The sequence below is a fragment of the Myotis daubentonii genome, chromosome 9, assembly GCF_963259705.1.
Source record: "Myotis daubentonii chromosome 9, mMyoDau2.1, whole genome shotgun sequence".
NCBI classification, from domain to species: domain Eukaryota; kingdom Metazoa; phylum Chordata; class Mammalia; order Chiroptera; family Vespertilionidae; genus Myotis; species Myotis daubentonii.
The window spans coordinates 24,258,139-24,275,866 of record NC_081848.1 but is presented as its reverse complement, the minus strand read 5'-3'; the positions used below and the strand labels follow the sequence as shown (position 1 = coordinate 24,275,866).

Below are 17,728 nucleotides of genomic sequence, written 5' to 3'. Positions count from 1 at the left end.
CCAAGGTCATAAATTAAGAAATGACCCCAAGCCAGGTGAGAACCCAGTTTTAATTTTATATATATATATATATATATATATATATATATATATATATATATATATATATATATATTATTAGGCCCGGTGCATGAAATTCATGCACAGGAGGGCAGGTGCCTGCCTGATCGCCCCTACTTGATTGTCCCCCTCCTGGCCTGATCACCCCTAACTTGCTCCCCTACTGGCCTGATTGCCCCTAACCGCCTCTGTCTCACCCCTGGCCTAAGCTGCAGTCTGTCCTCCCTCTGCAGGAGGCAACCTGGCCAATCAGGTAAAGGCACTGCCCCCATTACCCTGCTGCTGCTGCAGCCACTGCCAGCTACCCCACCATGGCTGCCTGAGCCATGGCCCACCCCTACTGCGTGGCACTGCCTGCCTCTCCCACGGGGCACCGGCCCTAGGCCCTCGCAGCCACTATGGCTTTGTCCAGATTGACATCCAGAAGACGTCCACTTTAATTAGCATATTACCCTTTTATTAGTATTATATTATATATATTTCTTTTTCTTTACTCTTCCATTCTTCCATGTGTACTTGTGCTGCTTGGATAGCAGAATATGGCCACACACATTTTATTATGATTGCTGATTTAACCCTGAGTTATGTGAAGAGTTTGCAGGTACAAACTCATTTCAGTTTCTCAGCTGTAGGTAGGTCAGTCTCATTCATTCAGTAAGCGTTGCCTGACCCCAGGCCTGGCCAGTCATTTTGTGGGAAGGGAAGGGTGGATAAGATATGACTTTGTGCTGAGGACAAAGACACCTTCCAATGGATATGACAATCACTTTGTAAAGAGAATATTCCTCTCCAGTAGAAAAGGGGTGTCTTAATGGAATACAGAAACTTCTGAGAAGCACAAAGGAAAAAGGAAATAACTGGGTCTGGAAAAGTTTCATGGTGGAGGTGACTTCTGAGCTTGGTCTCAGTGGACTAACTTGGAAATGCAAAGCCTGCGTCACTGAGAATTCTGCAAAGAACCTCATAATTTTATAACTTCATTAGGTTTCCTAAAAATAGGCTTGTTGCCACGGCTTCTTAGGGAATAGTAGCATAAATTATTTACTGGAATACTTAAAATATTAACATCAATAAATCCCATGGTAGCTTCACAAATACTCTGACCAGTTGGATAAGCCAGTCCTATATAACAAAAGCCTAATGTGCTAAGTTGTCCAGTCGTCCAGTTGTCCGTTCAACCAATCAAAGCATAATATGCTAAGGCCGCTCAACTGCTCGCTATGACATGAACTGACCACCAGGGAGCAGATGCTTCAACCAGTACGTTAGCTTGCTGCTGGGGTCCGGGCGATTGGGACTGAGTGAGATGGGCCAGACACACCCTGGAACCCTCCCTAATCCCTCCCTGGCTCTGATTGTGCACCAGTGGGGTCCCTCGGCCTGGCCTGTGCCCTCTCACAATCCAGGACTCCTTGGGGGTTGTCGGAGAGCTGGTTTCAGCCCAATCCCGCAGGCCAGGCTGAGGGACCCCACTGGTTCACGAATTCGTGCACCTGGCCTCTAGTTTGAAATAATAGTTTTCAAGTTACTCAAACATTCCAATTCTACAAAGCTGCTAAAAATTCTTTAAAACACATCAGAAGGCCAGAATAATCATGTCAACTTTCTAAACATCAGCCATTTCAGACAGAGTAAGACTCTATGCCTCCAGCATCTCCTGTCCTTTTATTGACATAAAGAGGTCTTTTCTTTCACAGTGGATTCTTAGGGTGTTCTACTCTTCTCTTCCAACCAAGCTTAAGAGTTTCCTATTGTTAAGTGCCACTGAATTGTACCACTTGAATACTAAGAGCCCAGATGAGTATTGTGAAATGTTTGGACTATTTGGAGCTGGAAGGAAAATAACCTTCCAAGTTTAGACATTGAAACTCATAAGAGCCAAACCCTTGGGGCAGCCCTAGAAGAGACTGCTCTCTAGCCTGCTGTGGTCCACCGGTGATTGGGGTTTTCTGCTAGCTGAAACCAGGCTTGACCTTGCACAATGGATTGAATGTGTGTCTCTTTCAAAATCTGTAAGTTGAACTCCTAACTCCTAATGTGATGGTAGTAGGAGGTGGGGCCTTTGGCAGGTAATTAGGTCATGAATGGGATCCGTGCCCTTTTAAAAGGGACCCCAAACAGCTCCCTGGATCTCCTTTTTGGATGTGAGGACGCAAGGAGAAGCCAGTAGTCTGCAACAAAAGAGAGTTCTGGCTAGAACCTGACCATGCTGGCATCCTGATCTTGGACTTTCCAGCCTCAAGAACTGTGAGAAAGTTTCTGTTGTTTACAAGCCACCCAGCCTATGTGTGTGTTAAGCATACCAAGTGCATTAGGACACCGAGAGCCTAGATAATGTAGATTTTAGCTAGAAATGCCCTGCTGAGAAGGAAGGGCCCATCATGTGACCTCTTCTCTCTTGGGTTTCAACTTAGGTGTTTGGTTTGTTTTCTGGGTGTGACAAGATATATTTATACCCCCTACTCATAACCAAGATGGAACGTTCCTTCTGATTCTTGACTCGCTGAAGAAGGTGCAGATCTGGGGGCTTGCAGGGCATTAGAACGGGGTAAGACCTGGATATTCCTGGTGGAGTGTCCCACCTGCAAGCAGCCTTTGAAGAACAGAGCAAGGGGCAGGAGGTCCTAGAACAGCTCGGCGGCCCTGAGGATTACCTATGCACATCCGTATGTTGTTGAGAATTTAAAAGTGAACTGCTTGGCAGAAGTGTTCACAAGTGTAATAGGCTGCCTGGGGGTATTTAAGAATAGGCTGGGTGGGCAGCTGGGGAGTCATGCATAATTTAAGGGTTGGACTGAAGGCCCTAAGATCCCTCCCAACCTCCAGATTCTGTTACTTGCAGATCTTTGGTTTAACTTGTGCCTGCCTCATGCTTGCACTTACCACATTGTTCTGTAACTGTATGTCCAGATACGTGTCTCTCCCACAAGGTTAAAAACTCCTTGGAGAAAGGGGGATATTTAGCCTTTTATATCCCAAGCATTTAGCACAGTGACTAGTACACAGGAGATGCTAAGTAAATATTTATCAAATGAATGAATGAATTCATCTTGTATATCTCTGTCTCTCTACGTTAATGTATATCTTGATTTATAGTATAAGTTATCAGCAAATGGGCTTGCTTGTTATGAGGGTGTTCATATTCCTTAGAACCCGTGGTTGCTTGGATATTTGTATGATGGCAGGTGCCTTTTGGTTCCCTGAACATGGCACTTCAGGTTAAGTGATTCCTTCTCTACAGATGGAGCTCTATCATGGCAGTTAAGGCAGAGTCAAAGTATGGCCAAGACTTCTCTGCATTTGTGTTCCTAAATGAAGCCCCCTCTGTCAGCAATGACCCTGGCTGGAGCTGTTGGTTAGAGGCCGAGGCGGGCTCGGCTGCATTAGGTGGGCAGGTGTCTTCTGTGTAGTTTCATCCCTAGCTTGGGGAGGGAGGCAGGTGAATGAGGGGGTTCTACTGGCATGCTGGGCAGAGGAGCAGGTATGCCAACTGAAGTGGGAGTTTAAGTGGGAGAATCTCAGCAAGTTAGACTGGCTGAGGTCAGAATGAGGTCAAGAATCAGAGGCAGATAGGGTGTGGTTTTTAGGTGGAGAAATTTCCAAAGAAGCAGAGGCAGAGGGTGAGGTAGCAAAGAGAATACTTTCCAAATGGATATGCTAAACTGAGATATGCTTGTGTCAAATTTGTCTGCTCTCAACTACATAGAGTATGGACTAAACTCTAGAGACACATTAACAGTCAATCACAGGATAGTGTGATACATGCTGTAATGGGGAGAGCACAGGGAAGTCTGAGGGGAACACGTGACCATATCTAAGATGAGATGAGAATGGTAAGTTGTAGTTAGCACTGTGAGGCAGGAAGAACAATCTTGCCAGAGCCCCAGGAATTGCTAAATATACAAAAGACCAAACAGGGAAACTTATTCAGGGATGGCAACTGCTTCGCTATCATTGGACCTTAGATGCCATGTTAAGTGGTCCAAACTGGCTCATAGGAATGATGAATAATTGAAGTATTTTAATCAAGAAGTGATGTGTCAGCCAGCAAATGTGGCTCAGTGGTTGAGCACTGACCCATGCACAAAGAGGCATCACATCGATTCTCAGTCAGAGTACGTGCCCAGGTTCCAGGCTCCATCCCCAATAGCGGGCATGCAGGAGGCAGACAATCAATGTTGATGTTTTTCTCTCTCATTGATGTTTCTGTCTCTCTCTCTCTCTTCCTCACTCTCTAAAATCAATAAAAACATATTAAAACAACAACAACAACAACACACACACACACACACACACAACACCTATACTTGAAAAAAAGAAGTTATGTGGTCAGCTTTGTGCTTTAAAATATTACTGCAGCAAAGTGTGGAGAATGGTTGGAAGAAAGGGAGGCCAAAGACCTACTGAAGTCTTTGCAGGATCTTGGTGAGAGATGATAGTGGCTGATCTAAGGCCGAGGCAATGAACACAGAGAGAAGCAGATGCATTCTTGAGACATTTGAAAGTTAGACTGTACTAAGTGTGGTGGTTGATTGGATGTGAGATGTAATCAATCAAGCAAGAATGGCCAGTTTCTGACTCAGGTAGCTGGGCGGATGGCTCACTCCACAGACAGCTCTGAAAAGGGAGGAAGTTGTGTTGGTTTAAGGAGAGTTCTGGTCGTCGGGAGAGCCATAGAGTGAAGCCTCCTTAAGTCCAATGATCCAACCGTATTCACACCACTCTCTCAGCGTAGACAGGTCTCTATTGGGAACTTAATGGTATTTAACATCGGACTAAGGGCCATATTCACTGGTTATTATCATTTATTCATCCATTTATTCGGCCAATATTTATTAAATATCAATTATGTATTAATAATATTCCAACATTCCATAGATCCCAGTGCCCAACTATCCAGGTGGCTTAGTTCTTCTCTCTCCCTCTCCTTTCCCCCTTCCCCTTTTTGCTAGTTATTTATTTTATTTTCAGATTTATTGAGGTATATTTGACAAATAATATTTCAAGATATTTAAAGTGTACATTGTGATGATTTGATATAAGTGTACATTGTGAGGTGATTTCCTCCCATCTAGTGAACAAATCTTCACCTCTCTTATCTTTTTTTGTAAACATATTTAAGTCCTACACTTTCAACAAATTTCAGTTACACAACACAGTGTTATCAACGATAGTCACCATGTTATACATTAGCTCCTCAGAACTTATTTATTTTATAGCCAAAAGTTTGTACACTTTTATCACCCTCTCCCAATTCCCCCCCACCTTCCTGCCCCTGGCAACCACTTTTCTGCTCCATTTCTATGAGTTTTGTGGGGTTTTTTTCTTTTTAGAGTCCACATATAAGTGATACCATTCAGTATTTGTCTTCCTCTGTCTAGCTTATTTCACTTAGTGTAATGCCCTTCAGGTCCATTTATGTTGTCCCAAATAGCAGGATTGCCTTTTTTCTTGTGGCTGAACAATATTCCTGTGTGTGCGTGTGTGTGTGCGTGCGTGTGTGTGCGTGTGTGTGTGTGTGTGTGTAAATATAACATCTTATCCACTCATCTATTAACAAGCCACTTAGGTTGTTTCCATCTCTTGGCTACTGTGAATAATGTGGCAATGAACATGGAGTACAGACATCTCTTTGAAAAAGTGCTGTTTAAAGCCCAAAGTACAACTGTAAGTTTTCAGTAGGCTTTCCACTCATGCCACCCCACCTTATCCTGCATGCTGTTGTTTGAGCTGCCATGTGCTGCTTTAGAGAAAAGCATTTACTCACCTCCCAGGGTTGCATTAATTTTTTTCTCTCTCTTTAGTTTCTTCTTCATGAACTTAGTCATGGACAAGGTTTTTTTGTTTTGTGGGGAGAGAGAGAGAAACATCAACGTGAGAGAGACACATCCATCAGTTGCTTCCCACACAGGCCCCGACCAGGGGCCCTTTGGTGCATGGGCTGATGCTCTAACCTGAGCAGCTGGCCAGGGCAGTCATTGACAGTTTTGCCCTGTATAAAGGTTAAACACATTATAGAAAACCATGGACAATTTATTGTATATGGCCAGAGGCCTGGAAAATATTTTCTAGGCTCCAGAGTTTCGTGAGCCACTCTGTGGCTTCCTGGGCCTGAAGTGATGGTGTTAGAGTTACAGTAACAGATGTGATTGATCAAAATATTCCTCAAAATACCTGTGTTTGATGCAATTTCATTTCATGTTTTATGCTTGGCTTTCTCAAGCTGAGGTGTGAAATTCAGGCAGCAGAGAAATCTTTACGGTTTGCAGGTTGAAGTTAAAGCACTCAACATGAACCTATGCAGACTGGATTAATAAAATAAATGCATGGATGTAGGAGCCTAACCTCACACATCCAGAGATGTCATCTTGCAAGTCTGTTTCCTGGGACCAGTGGGTGCCTAGGCCACTGGGCCAAGAAAGATGGGAAATCTACTTTGAAAACCACTCTCCAGCCCTGGCCGGTGGTGCTCAGTGGTTAGAACGTCAGCCCACGCACTGAAAGGTCTCAGGTTCAATTCCCCATCAAGGGCACATATCTAGGTTGCAGGATTGATCCCCAGCTGACTGAGGTACATGCAGGGGGAAACCAACGGATGTATTTCTTCCACATTGATGTTTCACTCTCGTTCTCACTCTCTCTAAAAATCAATGGGAAAATATCCTCGGTGAGGACGAAAAAACAAACAAATCACTCTCCAATTAAAAAATAAAGCTCGATTTTTGTCAAACAGAGCTTTTAGAATCTCCCTTCTCAGGGATCCTGCAAGGACTAATGAAATGGTTTTGAGTGACCAATCCATTGTAAAGAAATGTTGCCTTTGAAGAATGTAGTATTATTGTTAATGTTATTTCATAATTGATGAAGATACAAGGTGTTAAATAGTTCATTTGATTAGAACTATAGATGACAATACTAGTGTGATCATGGCCCGAGATTGGATTTCTATTCCAGACATGCTTTCCCTTTTGCACAGAGAGCATGTTCTCTTCCAATGGCAGACACCTCGGCCTCAATCAGCCACCTCTCACTGCTGAGGCTGATGTCGCCCTTTGCTAATGCATAAATAATGCATATTTCTCAGCCCCCAGATGTGGGCGGAGAGGCTGCTTTTGTCTGTAAAAGCATATTATTATAGGCTGCAAGTCTTGAAAGACTAAACAGGCCTTTGGCAACATCTAGTCCCAATTTCTTCTCTTAAAGTTGAGGAAATTAAGTCCAGAGAATAAGTGGTTTGCCCAAACTCACCCAGTTAGTACACAGAGTCAGGGCTAAAATCGGGATTTATTGAAAAATGCAATGTTTTCACCACAGTATTGTGCCATATCCGTTCTGGTCTGGGATTCCCTCCTAATACTTGGAGTGTTCGCATTAAACACAAGTCCCTAGTGAGCCAGTACCCAGCAAAGAGCAGTACTGGCTTTGGTACCTCCTGGTGTTAGACTAGAGACTTTCGGTGGTTTGTTGCGACTCCCAAGAGTGCCACACTTCTCTAGGCAGACGGCCGAAAAGCAACAAGTCAGTCTGCCACGTCTGCAGGCAGTCGGGCAGCTGTGTGGGAGCCTGCAGGGCAAATGTGAACAGCATTCTGGAGACCAAGTCAAGCCAGGCGCTCTGATTACAACAAATGATAATGGCTGCCCATCGTAATTAGGCGACAGGATTTCTGCCGGTGGATGGTCCGGTTGCTGCATTCGCTGATGAGGTCCATCAGTCATGCTCAATTACTCAGCCGCATCCATTCGAGGACCTGCTACCCGCACAGCGGTATGAAGAGCTCTGCAATGTGGGCAGAAGTTTGGCCGTGAGGTGTCGTTTTCCCAGATGCAGTTTATGAGGGGGACATTCCCCAGGCGGGACTTCTTGGGGGCAGCCAGCAGGGTGTCCTTTTCAGGAGGGCCCTTGGACCTGTGACTTTTTATCATCATTTTCAAGAGGAAATGCAAGATTAGTCTCCATGGTCTTTTTTGGCCCTGGAATTTTCCTTTTAGATAATATAATATATTTTTTCAGACCATAAAAAGAATGCATGTTTATTCTGGAAAGTGAAGAAAATTACAAAAAAATAAAAAGCACTCATATTTTCAATGCAATGATAGCTATTTTCAACTTTTTAATTAAAAAAATTTCCAGCGTGTTTCCCAGGCATATATAGTATATATGTATTTATTGTTATGAAATTGAGCCCTACTGAATCCAACGCTGGAATTCTAGGAGTCTACAAAATATGCAGAACTGAACAGTCAGTTTATTGCTCAAAGCCTGGCATGTATTAGTTGCTCAATTAAGTATAAACATTTGTTCACGGATGGAGAGAGAGCCGCGGTTCCTGGACTTGAGCAGTCTCATTGTAAGATCGCGCACTCAGGCCTTGCCCAGATCTTGCAACCTTTGCATGTGAAAGAAACATAATAAGCTGGAAACATACTCCTTTCCTTCCATAAAGCCTCCCCTTCTCAAGAGAGCATCACCAGTAACTCATCTCCATTTTTGTGCTCATTTTTTATTTTAGGAGGCGTCATTGGATGTGAGAGCTGCAGGTATAAGAGACTTGTCGGAAGCATGGACCTCAGTGAAACATGGCCTTTGGAGGAAGGAGCCTGGTTGTCTCATGCTGGAATTCATCATTTTGCCAACACCAGAGGAGGTACGGCTGCTTTGGGCGTCCCTAATACACGTGGTACTCTTCAACTCCCGAACTCACTGTATCAACCCAGCTGTGCTCAGTAGGTGCCCAGTGCCATCTGTCATTTCAAAAGCAGTCGGTAGCGAGGAGGAACCTGGACTTTGGAGTCAGCAGACCTGGGTTCAGATCCTAAATATTCTATTTACAAGCGATGTGGCCTTGAGAAAAATCTATCGTGTCCTCAGCTCTAACATGAGAGTAAGAGTGCCTGCTTCATAGGCCTGTGATAGGACCGTGAGTAACGTAAGCTGTCATTTGCTGAGCCCTCGCCCGGTGGGAAGTTACTCACATATCTTTGAGCTCCTCCAGGGGTCCTCAAACTTTTTAAACAGGGGGCCAGTTCACTGTCCCTCAGACCGTTGGAGGGCCGGACTATAGTTTAAAAAAAAACTATGAACAAATTGCTATGCACACTGCACATATCTTATTTTGAAGTAAAAAAACAAATGTTTTCGGTGGGCCGCATGTGGCCCGTGGGCCGTAGTTTGAGGACCCCTGTAAGACCTAATCCATGTCAGGTATTGTGTTCCTGCTTGTCTCTTCTCCCCTCGCCTCCTCTCCTCTCTTCTCCCCAGCCCTGCAAGGATTAGGGTTGAGGACAATGCAACCAGCATAAACAGAGTAGGTCAGCTCACCTTCCCTTCTTTTTCTTTGTCCTCGCATCTGATTAAGGCAACTCGCCATTAAATGATGGGGCTGTTGTTACTGTATTGGACTGCAGCATAAATGTGAGACCCATACCCTGACACAGAGCTGTGGTCCTCGGTCATGTCTAAGAGTTCAACCTTCTCCCATCTCCCCAAATTATTGGAGATCTACTTTGGTGGTAGGAGCCAGTCTATGGATGGAGAGATCAAAGCCCACTGAGGTTAACACAGTCACATGATGCTTTTAATAAGGATATGCCTTCCATTTATTTGTTTATCCATTCGCTCAATAAATATTGAGTTTCTACTATGTGCCAAGCACTGGGAATACAAGAGAGACAGGGTGAGGTAGACATAGAGATCACCAGACTACTCTCTCCGCTGTGCCCCATTCTCAGCAATGAGCACTTACTGAGCTCCTGTACTGCACCTGCCACTGCATCTTTCACCAAGACTACTCCACACAATGGGAGAGTCCCCTTGAGACAATCAGCCTGTGATGATGGAGGTGTCCAAGGCAGAGTAGGTAGTATTGCTGCATGTGGGTGAAGCACAGTTACAAGGAATCAGTGTGGCTGAAATTTGAAAATTCTTGCGGGCAGTTGGTGTTAGGTGGTTCTCAGAGGCATAGGCTGGGGTCCAGGATAAGGCTCAGGTCCTAAAGGACTAGGTAGAGGGCCCAAATGGGAGCCTAGCGAAAAGCTGAATCGAGATAAGGAAGCTCACACTCAGGAACAAAGTGGAAACCCCACTGTGCCAGACCCACGTCAGAATCAGATGAACTACCAAAACCATTGTAATCATTTGTTAGGTAGATACATTATACCAGACAAAATGCTAAGCTTTTTTGGTATAGAAACAGACTTTTCTCAACTCATTCTCACAACAATCTTATTCTCATTTTATTAATGAAAAAAACTGAGCCAGAGGAGGCTGAGAAACTTGTGCAAGGTCATTCGGCTGGAAAATGGCAGAGTGGGGGGTTCAAACCTAGATCTGCCTAACCCCTAGTTACTGTAGGCTTTTGCCCCTCAACTCACTCTCCAACACTCCCTACTCTGCCTTCTCAGTTTCAGGCTCTGGTGGTCCCTGTTACAGATTCTTACTTTATTGCCACAGTAGAAAAGAGAACTAGCTCTGAGCAGGGTTGGGAAAGAAACGTGTTGCGGCAATTATCATCCAAGAACCTCCTATGGCCGCCTCAGCTGATGCAGTGCCAAGGCCTGACCTACCTGCTCCAGAGCGGCTTTCCTCCACACCCCACACCCCGTCCCTCCTCTCCCACTCCTGGGCAGTGCCAGCTGCTCCATCTCTGAGGCCCCATGTGGGCTGATGGGGTTGACATTTCTAGTGAAGTCCTAGGGAAAGTCCTGGAAGAGACCAGGCCTTGGGGTTTTTTCTTGGCTTCACGGAGTCCTCCAAGGACGGTGTCGTCTGCCCGGGAGGCCCAGTCATCCTGGTGAGTCACAGGCCTTGAGCTGGACCAGATCCTTGCAACATCTGCTTTCGTATTATCCTCAGAGTATCCCAGGCTGCCAGGAATGTGGGACAGCCTCCAGGAAACTACCTGGGGAGAATCCAGGAGGTCTGGGGGTGATCCGAAGTTTCTGGAGGAAAGTCCCCCTGCCACTCCTGCCTCCTTCATGCCTAAAAATACCCTCCAGGACTTGGGCCAGGCGCTTTGCAAACTTATTTTAAAGGTCTGGAAGACATTTCCCCAACGAAATCATATGCAGTGCCTGACACACAAAACAGAGGGGGCCGTGTGGGGCCAGACTGATTCTGACTGTCGCATTACAAGCTGATGTGGCTGTTGCTCTGATTTGCCAGCTGCCACACCATCGTGTGGGGATTGGTGCAGGCGCCAAGGCCCCGCAGCCCTTCTCGATGAATCTGTGAAACACCTTTCCTGTTATAGATATGCTCACTCGGCTGTTTGGGATTCCTGCTGTCACCCACTCTTCCCAGGGGACTCAACCTGCTTAGGTTCCTGCCTAGAAGACAGGCAGGGAGTCTGGGAAACAGAACCTGGCGGTGGGGGCCAGGTCTGGGGGTGATCTAGGTGCATCTAGGAAGCCAGTGCATCTAGGAAGCCAGTGGTGCTGTTCCCATTACGCCCATAAAATCAGGAAGGAGCAGATTTCCCTTCTGGTGCCTCTCAAGGTCAGACATTTTAAAATATTTTTTTTATTGATTTCAGAAAGGATGGGAGAGGGAGAGAGAAAGAGAAACATCAATGATGAGAGAGAATCATTGATTGACTGCCTCCTGCACGACCCCTACTGGGGATCGAACCCGCAACCCAGGCATGTGCCCTGACTGGGAATCGAACAGTGACCTTCTGGTTCATAGATCAATGCTCAACCACTGAGCCATGCCAGCGGGCGGTCAGACAGAGTTTTAACACATCGGGAAGGAAGGAAGGAACTTTTTCTGAGAGCAGTCTGTGTGCCAAGCACTCCATGGATGTTGTTTCATTTTATTCAAATCCTCATTGAAATCTTGTCAAGTAGTTATTATCTCCATTTTGCAGATGAGGAAACCGAGTCTTGTAATGTGGCAAGATAACTAGGCCAAGCTCACCCAGCAAAGGCCAGTAGAGCTCACATTCAAACTCAGGTCTTCATGCCCCAGAGCTGTGCTCTGTCCACTTTAATTCTCTGTCAATTCCAAAGTGCAACACTCTTGGGCACCTCCACCTTTCTGTGGTGCTTGATCCTTTTTGTCTATTTCTTTTGCATACGGTATGGTAAAAGGACAAAAACGATAGAATCTGTTCTCCATGATCTCTGATTGGCATTTTTTTAAACAAGATTCATAAAGGTCTGTTCATTTTACAGAGCAGGTTTGGAGACTTATCAAAGACTAGAGGCCTGGTGCATGAATTCGTGCACCAGTGGGGTCTCTCGGCCTGGCCTGTGGGATTGGACCAAAACTGGCTCTCTGACATCCCCTAAGGGGTCCTGGATTGCAAGAGAGCGCAGGTCAGGCCGAGGGACCCCACTGGTGCACTATCAGGGTCAGGGAGGGACGTGGGAGGTAGGCCAGCTCGGGAGGGGCTGTGGGAGGGTTCTGGCCTGTCTTGCTCAGTTCCGATAGGCCGGACCCCAGCAGCAAGCTAACCTACAGGTCAGAGCGTCTGCCCTCTGGTGGTCAATGCATGTCATAGCAAGCAGTTGAGTGGCCTTAGCATATCATTAGCATATTATGCTTTGATTGGTTGAACAGACGACTGGACAACTGGACATTTAGCATATTAGGCTTTTATTATATAGGCTTGGAGGCAGAATTCGGGCTGGAACCCAGACTCTGCTTCTCCTTCCAGCACCTATACTATGCTGACTGCTAAGACCTTAGCTTCTTGGAAAAATCATTTTAATATGAAAGAAGAGAGGCCCCTGTGCAGCCAAGAAGACTCTATTTGCAGTCCCCAAAAGAAGCAATTCCCTCTCCGGCCTCTGTCCAGAGTGACAGGGTGGAAAACGTGAGATTGGAGAGGTCTCTGCTCTCAGCAGAAACTCACATTAATACTGTAGATGTCTTCGTTTTACTGGCTTAGTCATACACATCCATTGCAGCAAATGCTTTTGCACTTAATCTTAACGCAGGGTATTTTGTTTGATTTCACTCAATAGATCTAAGTGTGAGTTGGAAGTGTATGATTTTCCTCTGCAGGGACCTGTTTCTGTGTGTATTTCTGGAATGGTTCTTTATTCTGATTCATATTCACATACACCTTCCAGTAGCTTCTTGGCTCAGCCAGAGTTTATTCCCTTTGATGTGATGCTGAGTTAGGAGTCTTTTAAATCTTCATCTCTATTCCATAGCTGGTTACAGGAACCCTGGGGGCCTGGATGGATTCAATTTGTTTATATATTTCATAAAACACCATGCTTTTGTTAATAGCATCAACTGCATTGGTGTTTGAAATTTTCAGAAGACGTATTTAGCATTTTTACCAAAATGAATCCTTGGTTTCCTGCCAGACTTACTATGATATCATGTCTTGGCCTAACTCAGTGGTTCTCAACCTTGGCTGCACATTAGAATCACCTGGGATTTTAAAATCATCAGGAGTTTAAAAAGATTCCCAGGTGATTCTAATGTGCAGCCAAGGTTGAGAACCACTGAGAACTGATAATGATTTTTTCCAGGTGAGATATAGTTAACTGTTCTTCCTATAGAACCCATTTCTTTCTCCTGGAAGTTATAAAGCACTTAAAGCAGTTATCTGAGGTTTTATTTATTTTTTTAAGGGAAATCAAGCAACTGTATTTTTTTTTCTCCCTTTCATCAAGTATCATAAAAATGTGGGGTTGTGCTAAAAGAAAAGACTATTAAACCCCAAGAGAAGGAGAAATGCCCTTTTGGCCATTTAGCCCTAGAGCTAATGCTGTGACCAATTAGGTACAAATTTCTTTTTGATGAAACCTTATGGGGGAGGGGGACATACATTTGTCCTTGTCCTCTGTTGGCTTGTCCTAAGAAGATGCAGATAAGGGACTGGATAGCAGAAGGGAGTCATGCTGTGCTCAGGCAGCCATGGCCCCACTCCACCCCCTACATCTGCCCCGCCCACGCTCACCTAGGAGAGGAGGGGAGGCGGGGTGGGCATTGCTTCTCCACTTGCTCTGCTGTTAACTGGCAGGACCTACTGGAGGCTGGAGGCTACCTGCAGAGAAGATGAGCAAAGGGCAATGCCAGAGAGGAGAGGGAGGCAGAGAGAGGGCTCAGCCCACACTTTTCAGTCTTCATGCTCCAGGAACTGGGGCTGGGAAGGTTGAATACAGATCCTAGTGTCCTCTAGCTACCATTCTAACTTGTTGTTATGACATTTTTAAAGGGTAGTGATAGCATACCTGGCTGATTAAAAACCCTTCTCCCCATGTGGCATCTATCCCTTCACCCATCGCTTGGAGCATGCCTGTGGGAGACTCAGCTCCTTCTCTTTCCTACTGGCCAAGGAGCTATGTGGCTCCAGAAGACTCAGGAGTCAAAGCAGCCCAGAAAGGCCGGCTGGGACAGCACAGGGGCCCTCTCGCTGGTCTTTCTTCCAAGCAGAGCTGCAGTTAAGGTCCCTGCCACTTCTGCAGCAGCGGCTGGCCCAGTTCTGCATCTAAGCAGGATATCGGTGATGGGCCTTGTGCTAAGAACGCTTCTTCCACCGCAAAAAGCATTTGGAGTGTGCCCTTGGCTCTAGAAATCAAGCTAAGAATTCCTTTGATCCTAGACTTATATCCAATATCACTATGTGACCATACTTCATTTGCCGAGGAATGAAGGTTCTTAATGAGTTTTCCAGATAACTGGAGCATAACCCTTTAAAAGCCTAAGTTTAGTTCCAAATTTTACTGTTTTCTAATAGTTGATAAGACTTTTTTCTTATGGTTTTTTGTATTCTTTCTTGCCCTACTAAACAGAAAATTGTCACAATCAGCTTACAATTGAAGTTGGACCAATTTTTCATTTTAGAAATGTGTTGTCTTTAATTTGGGATTTATAATACGATGCCCAACTTGCTTAAAAATTCATATACTCATTTGAATATGCCTAAAGAAAACTCTGCAGGACACATAAGACTCTGTGGATGGTGTTTCAGTTCAGGGATAATGACTGGGAGAGGATGAGAAAGGGGACTTTCATTTTTCAGTTTATAACCATCTGGACTCAATGTTTTCTCCTTCGCCTTGAATATGTATTATTTGCCTATATAATGAAAATTAATTTAGAATTCTATGTTGTTATGTATTATAACATTATATATATATATGAATGTTAAAACTAGGGATTGGGTTCCTAGGTTACATTCCAAAACCCATTCAACTTGTGATGCAGCAGGCAATAGTAAGAGTGGACATTAGCCCCTTGTGTTATCTGTTCCTAGGGAAAGCCTGAGTCCCAGGAATATTTTCTTCTTGCTGCTCTCTCCACATGTCCCATTGTCTCATAAATACTGTCCTAGAGATAGGAGGGGGGGGGGACTCGCTCTTTCTGTCTGCAGGGGCCATGGCAGCAGGAGGCTCACTTTCCTCCTAAGACAGTAAAAAGAGGGACTCAAGCTTGCTATGTGGGAGAGAAAGGAACATTTATGCAGCCTCCACTGTGTGTCAGGCACTGTGCTTGGTCTCTCTCATACTTTACCTGTGTTGCTTGTCTGGACAACCCAATGAGATGAGGGTTGTTGTCAGGAAACTGAGGCTCTGAGAGGCTTAATGAGATCCTGGGATTGCCCCTAATAATTGATAACCCATAAACGAATGCACTGTCTTTTATAATTCAGTGGCCTTCCAGCAGAACTCTTTCCTTTTTTTTGGTTAATCCTACCTGAGGGTATTTTTCCATTGATCTTTTAGAGAGAGTGGAAGGGAGGAGGAGAGACACAGAGAGAGAAGCATCGATGTGAGAGAGACACACTGATTGGTTGCCTATCACAGGCACTCTCACCACCACCAGGTCTGGGGATCGAGCCTGCAACCAAGGCACATGCCCTTGAGTGGAATCGAGCTTGCTGTGGGCCAATACTCTATTCATTGAGCCAAATGAGCTAGAGCAGAACCGTGTCTTTATAAGAGGCCTATCAGAGTCAAGTAAGGCTGGGCACTTGGGATATTCCCTGCAGTTCTATAAGGTCCTCTGACATCGAATCCCTTGTTAGGAGTTGAGCAAGTTGAGGGCAGGACCCTGTTCTGATCACCTTTGTAGCTGCAGTGCCTCGCAGTACCTGGAATTGTGGTAAATTCTCCATAAATGTTTGTTTGATTAACAGGAAATATTATTGTTTGCTCTGGCTCCCTAAGATAGGAAATTGGAATCATACATTTTAGAAGCATTTTCAAAAGCAAATATTGAAAAAAGAAAAATATTTTCTCATTAGCTTTGGTTGATTAGGAAATTCAAATACCTAAAGTTCTATAAGAAAAGTTCTTAGCTTAGGAGGCATCATTTTATAGGAGGAACAAAGGGGAGTCCATTGTGAATTAGAACAGTTGGGCAGGCTCAGCATCTAACTGCTGCTGGAGCATTTGCGATGCTCTTCTTATGGGAAGTACCTGGTGCTGGCTCCATATAACCAACTTTCAAGCCAACTCTTGGAACACAAGTAGGGACGATATTACATTACCCTTAATTTGGAGCATATTCTGTGGTTTGTGACTCCTTCCAGTAACTCAAAGCTGTTAAGGAGCCCATTCTCTCAGCTGTAAAAGGAGTTTGTCATCCAATAATCCTATATAATAAAGAGGTGATATGCAAATTAACCCTCACACCCTCACAAGATGGCTGCCTACAACCAGGCTGGCAGGGGGGTTAGTGAGGGATGACCAAACGACTGAACAAGCAGGGTGCATGGGGCAACAAGACCTGGGGGGTGGGGGGGGCAGTTAGGAGCGACCAGGCCGGCAGGGAGGAGGCAGGTGGTGGCGACCTGGCTAGCAGCGGGGGGCAGTTAGGGGCGACCAGGCAGGCAGGCAGGTGAGCGATTAGGAGCCCGGGTTCAGGTATAAACCGGCAGTCGGGGTCCTGAATTGGAGAGGGTGCAGGCTGGGCTGAGGGGACACCCCCCGCCCCCCCTGCCACCCTGTGCACGAATTTCATGCACCAGGCCTCTAGTAACTATTATTTACCAGATCTTCACAATATGACAGTCTTCCTTCTTGGAACTCTACATGGATTAGTTTATTGCACTCTAATCACAACCTTATGAGTTAGGAATGATTATTATCTCTATTTTTACAAAAAACAGAGGCTGGCAGAAATTAAAATTCTAGCTAATAGTGGAGCTGGTATTAGAACCAAGGCCTGGCTGACCCCAAAGCCCTCTGCAGATGGTCTCTCTCAGAACACAAAGACTAGTTTGCCTTTCATCATGAAGGGGAAGCCCTAGCTGGTTTGGCTCAGTGGATTGAGCATCAACCCTCAAACTGAAGGATCCTAGGTTGGATTCTGGTCAAGGGCACATGCCTGGGTTGCAGGCTCAATCCCTGGCCCTGGCTGGAGTGCGTGAAGGAGGTAACCAATGGATGTGTTTCTCTCTCTGTCTCTCCCCTTCCTTTCCACTCTAAAAAAAGAGTCAATGCAAAAATATATTCTGGTGAGAATTAACAACAGCAACATGATTGGGAAATGGAGGAGTTTGTTCCTGCAGAAAGTCCATCTGAGCCCATTCACTCATGGGATCAGTGTATTAGCACCAAGAACTGACCATTGGAATTGGCAATGGCAAGGCCAGCCTTGACCTTGACAAGAGCTACTTTGGAAAAGTGGTGAGCTAGAAGCTTGTCTAAGAGTAAAAGGTAGAAATAGATAAGAGTGTAGAAAATTTTTTAATGAATTTTGT

The 17,728-nt window shown here is 45.2% G+C and overlaps 1 protein-coding gene across 2 annotated transcripts in view; it reads left to right on the top strand.

The window, feature by feature from the left end:
- AMOTL1 (angiomotin like 1) overlaps positions 1–17,728 on the top strand; it is a 147,463-nt gene that overhangs the window by 14,354 nt on the left and 115,381 nt on the right. For both annotated transcript variants that reach the window (XM_059708115.1, XM_059708111.1), the window contains exon 2: positions 8,573–8,707. In XM_059708115.1, coding sequence (XP_059564098.1) covers positions 8,623–8,707 — 85 coding nt within the window. In that variant the 5' untranslated portion in view covers positions 8,573–8,622. The remainder of the gene's footprint in view (positions 1–8,572; positions 8,708–17,728) is intronic.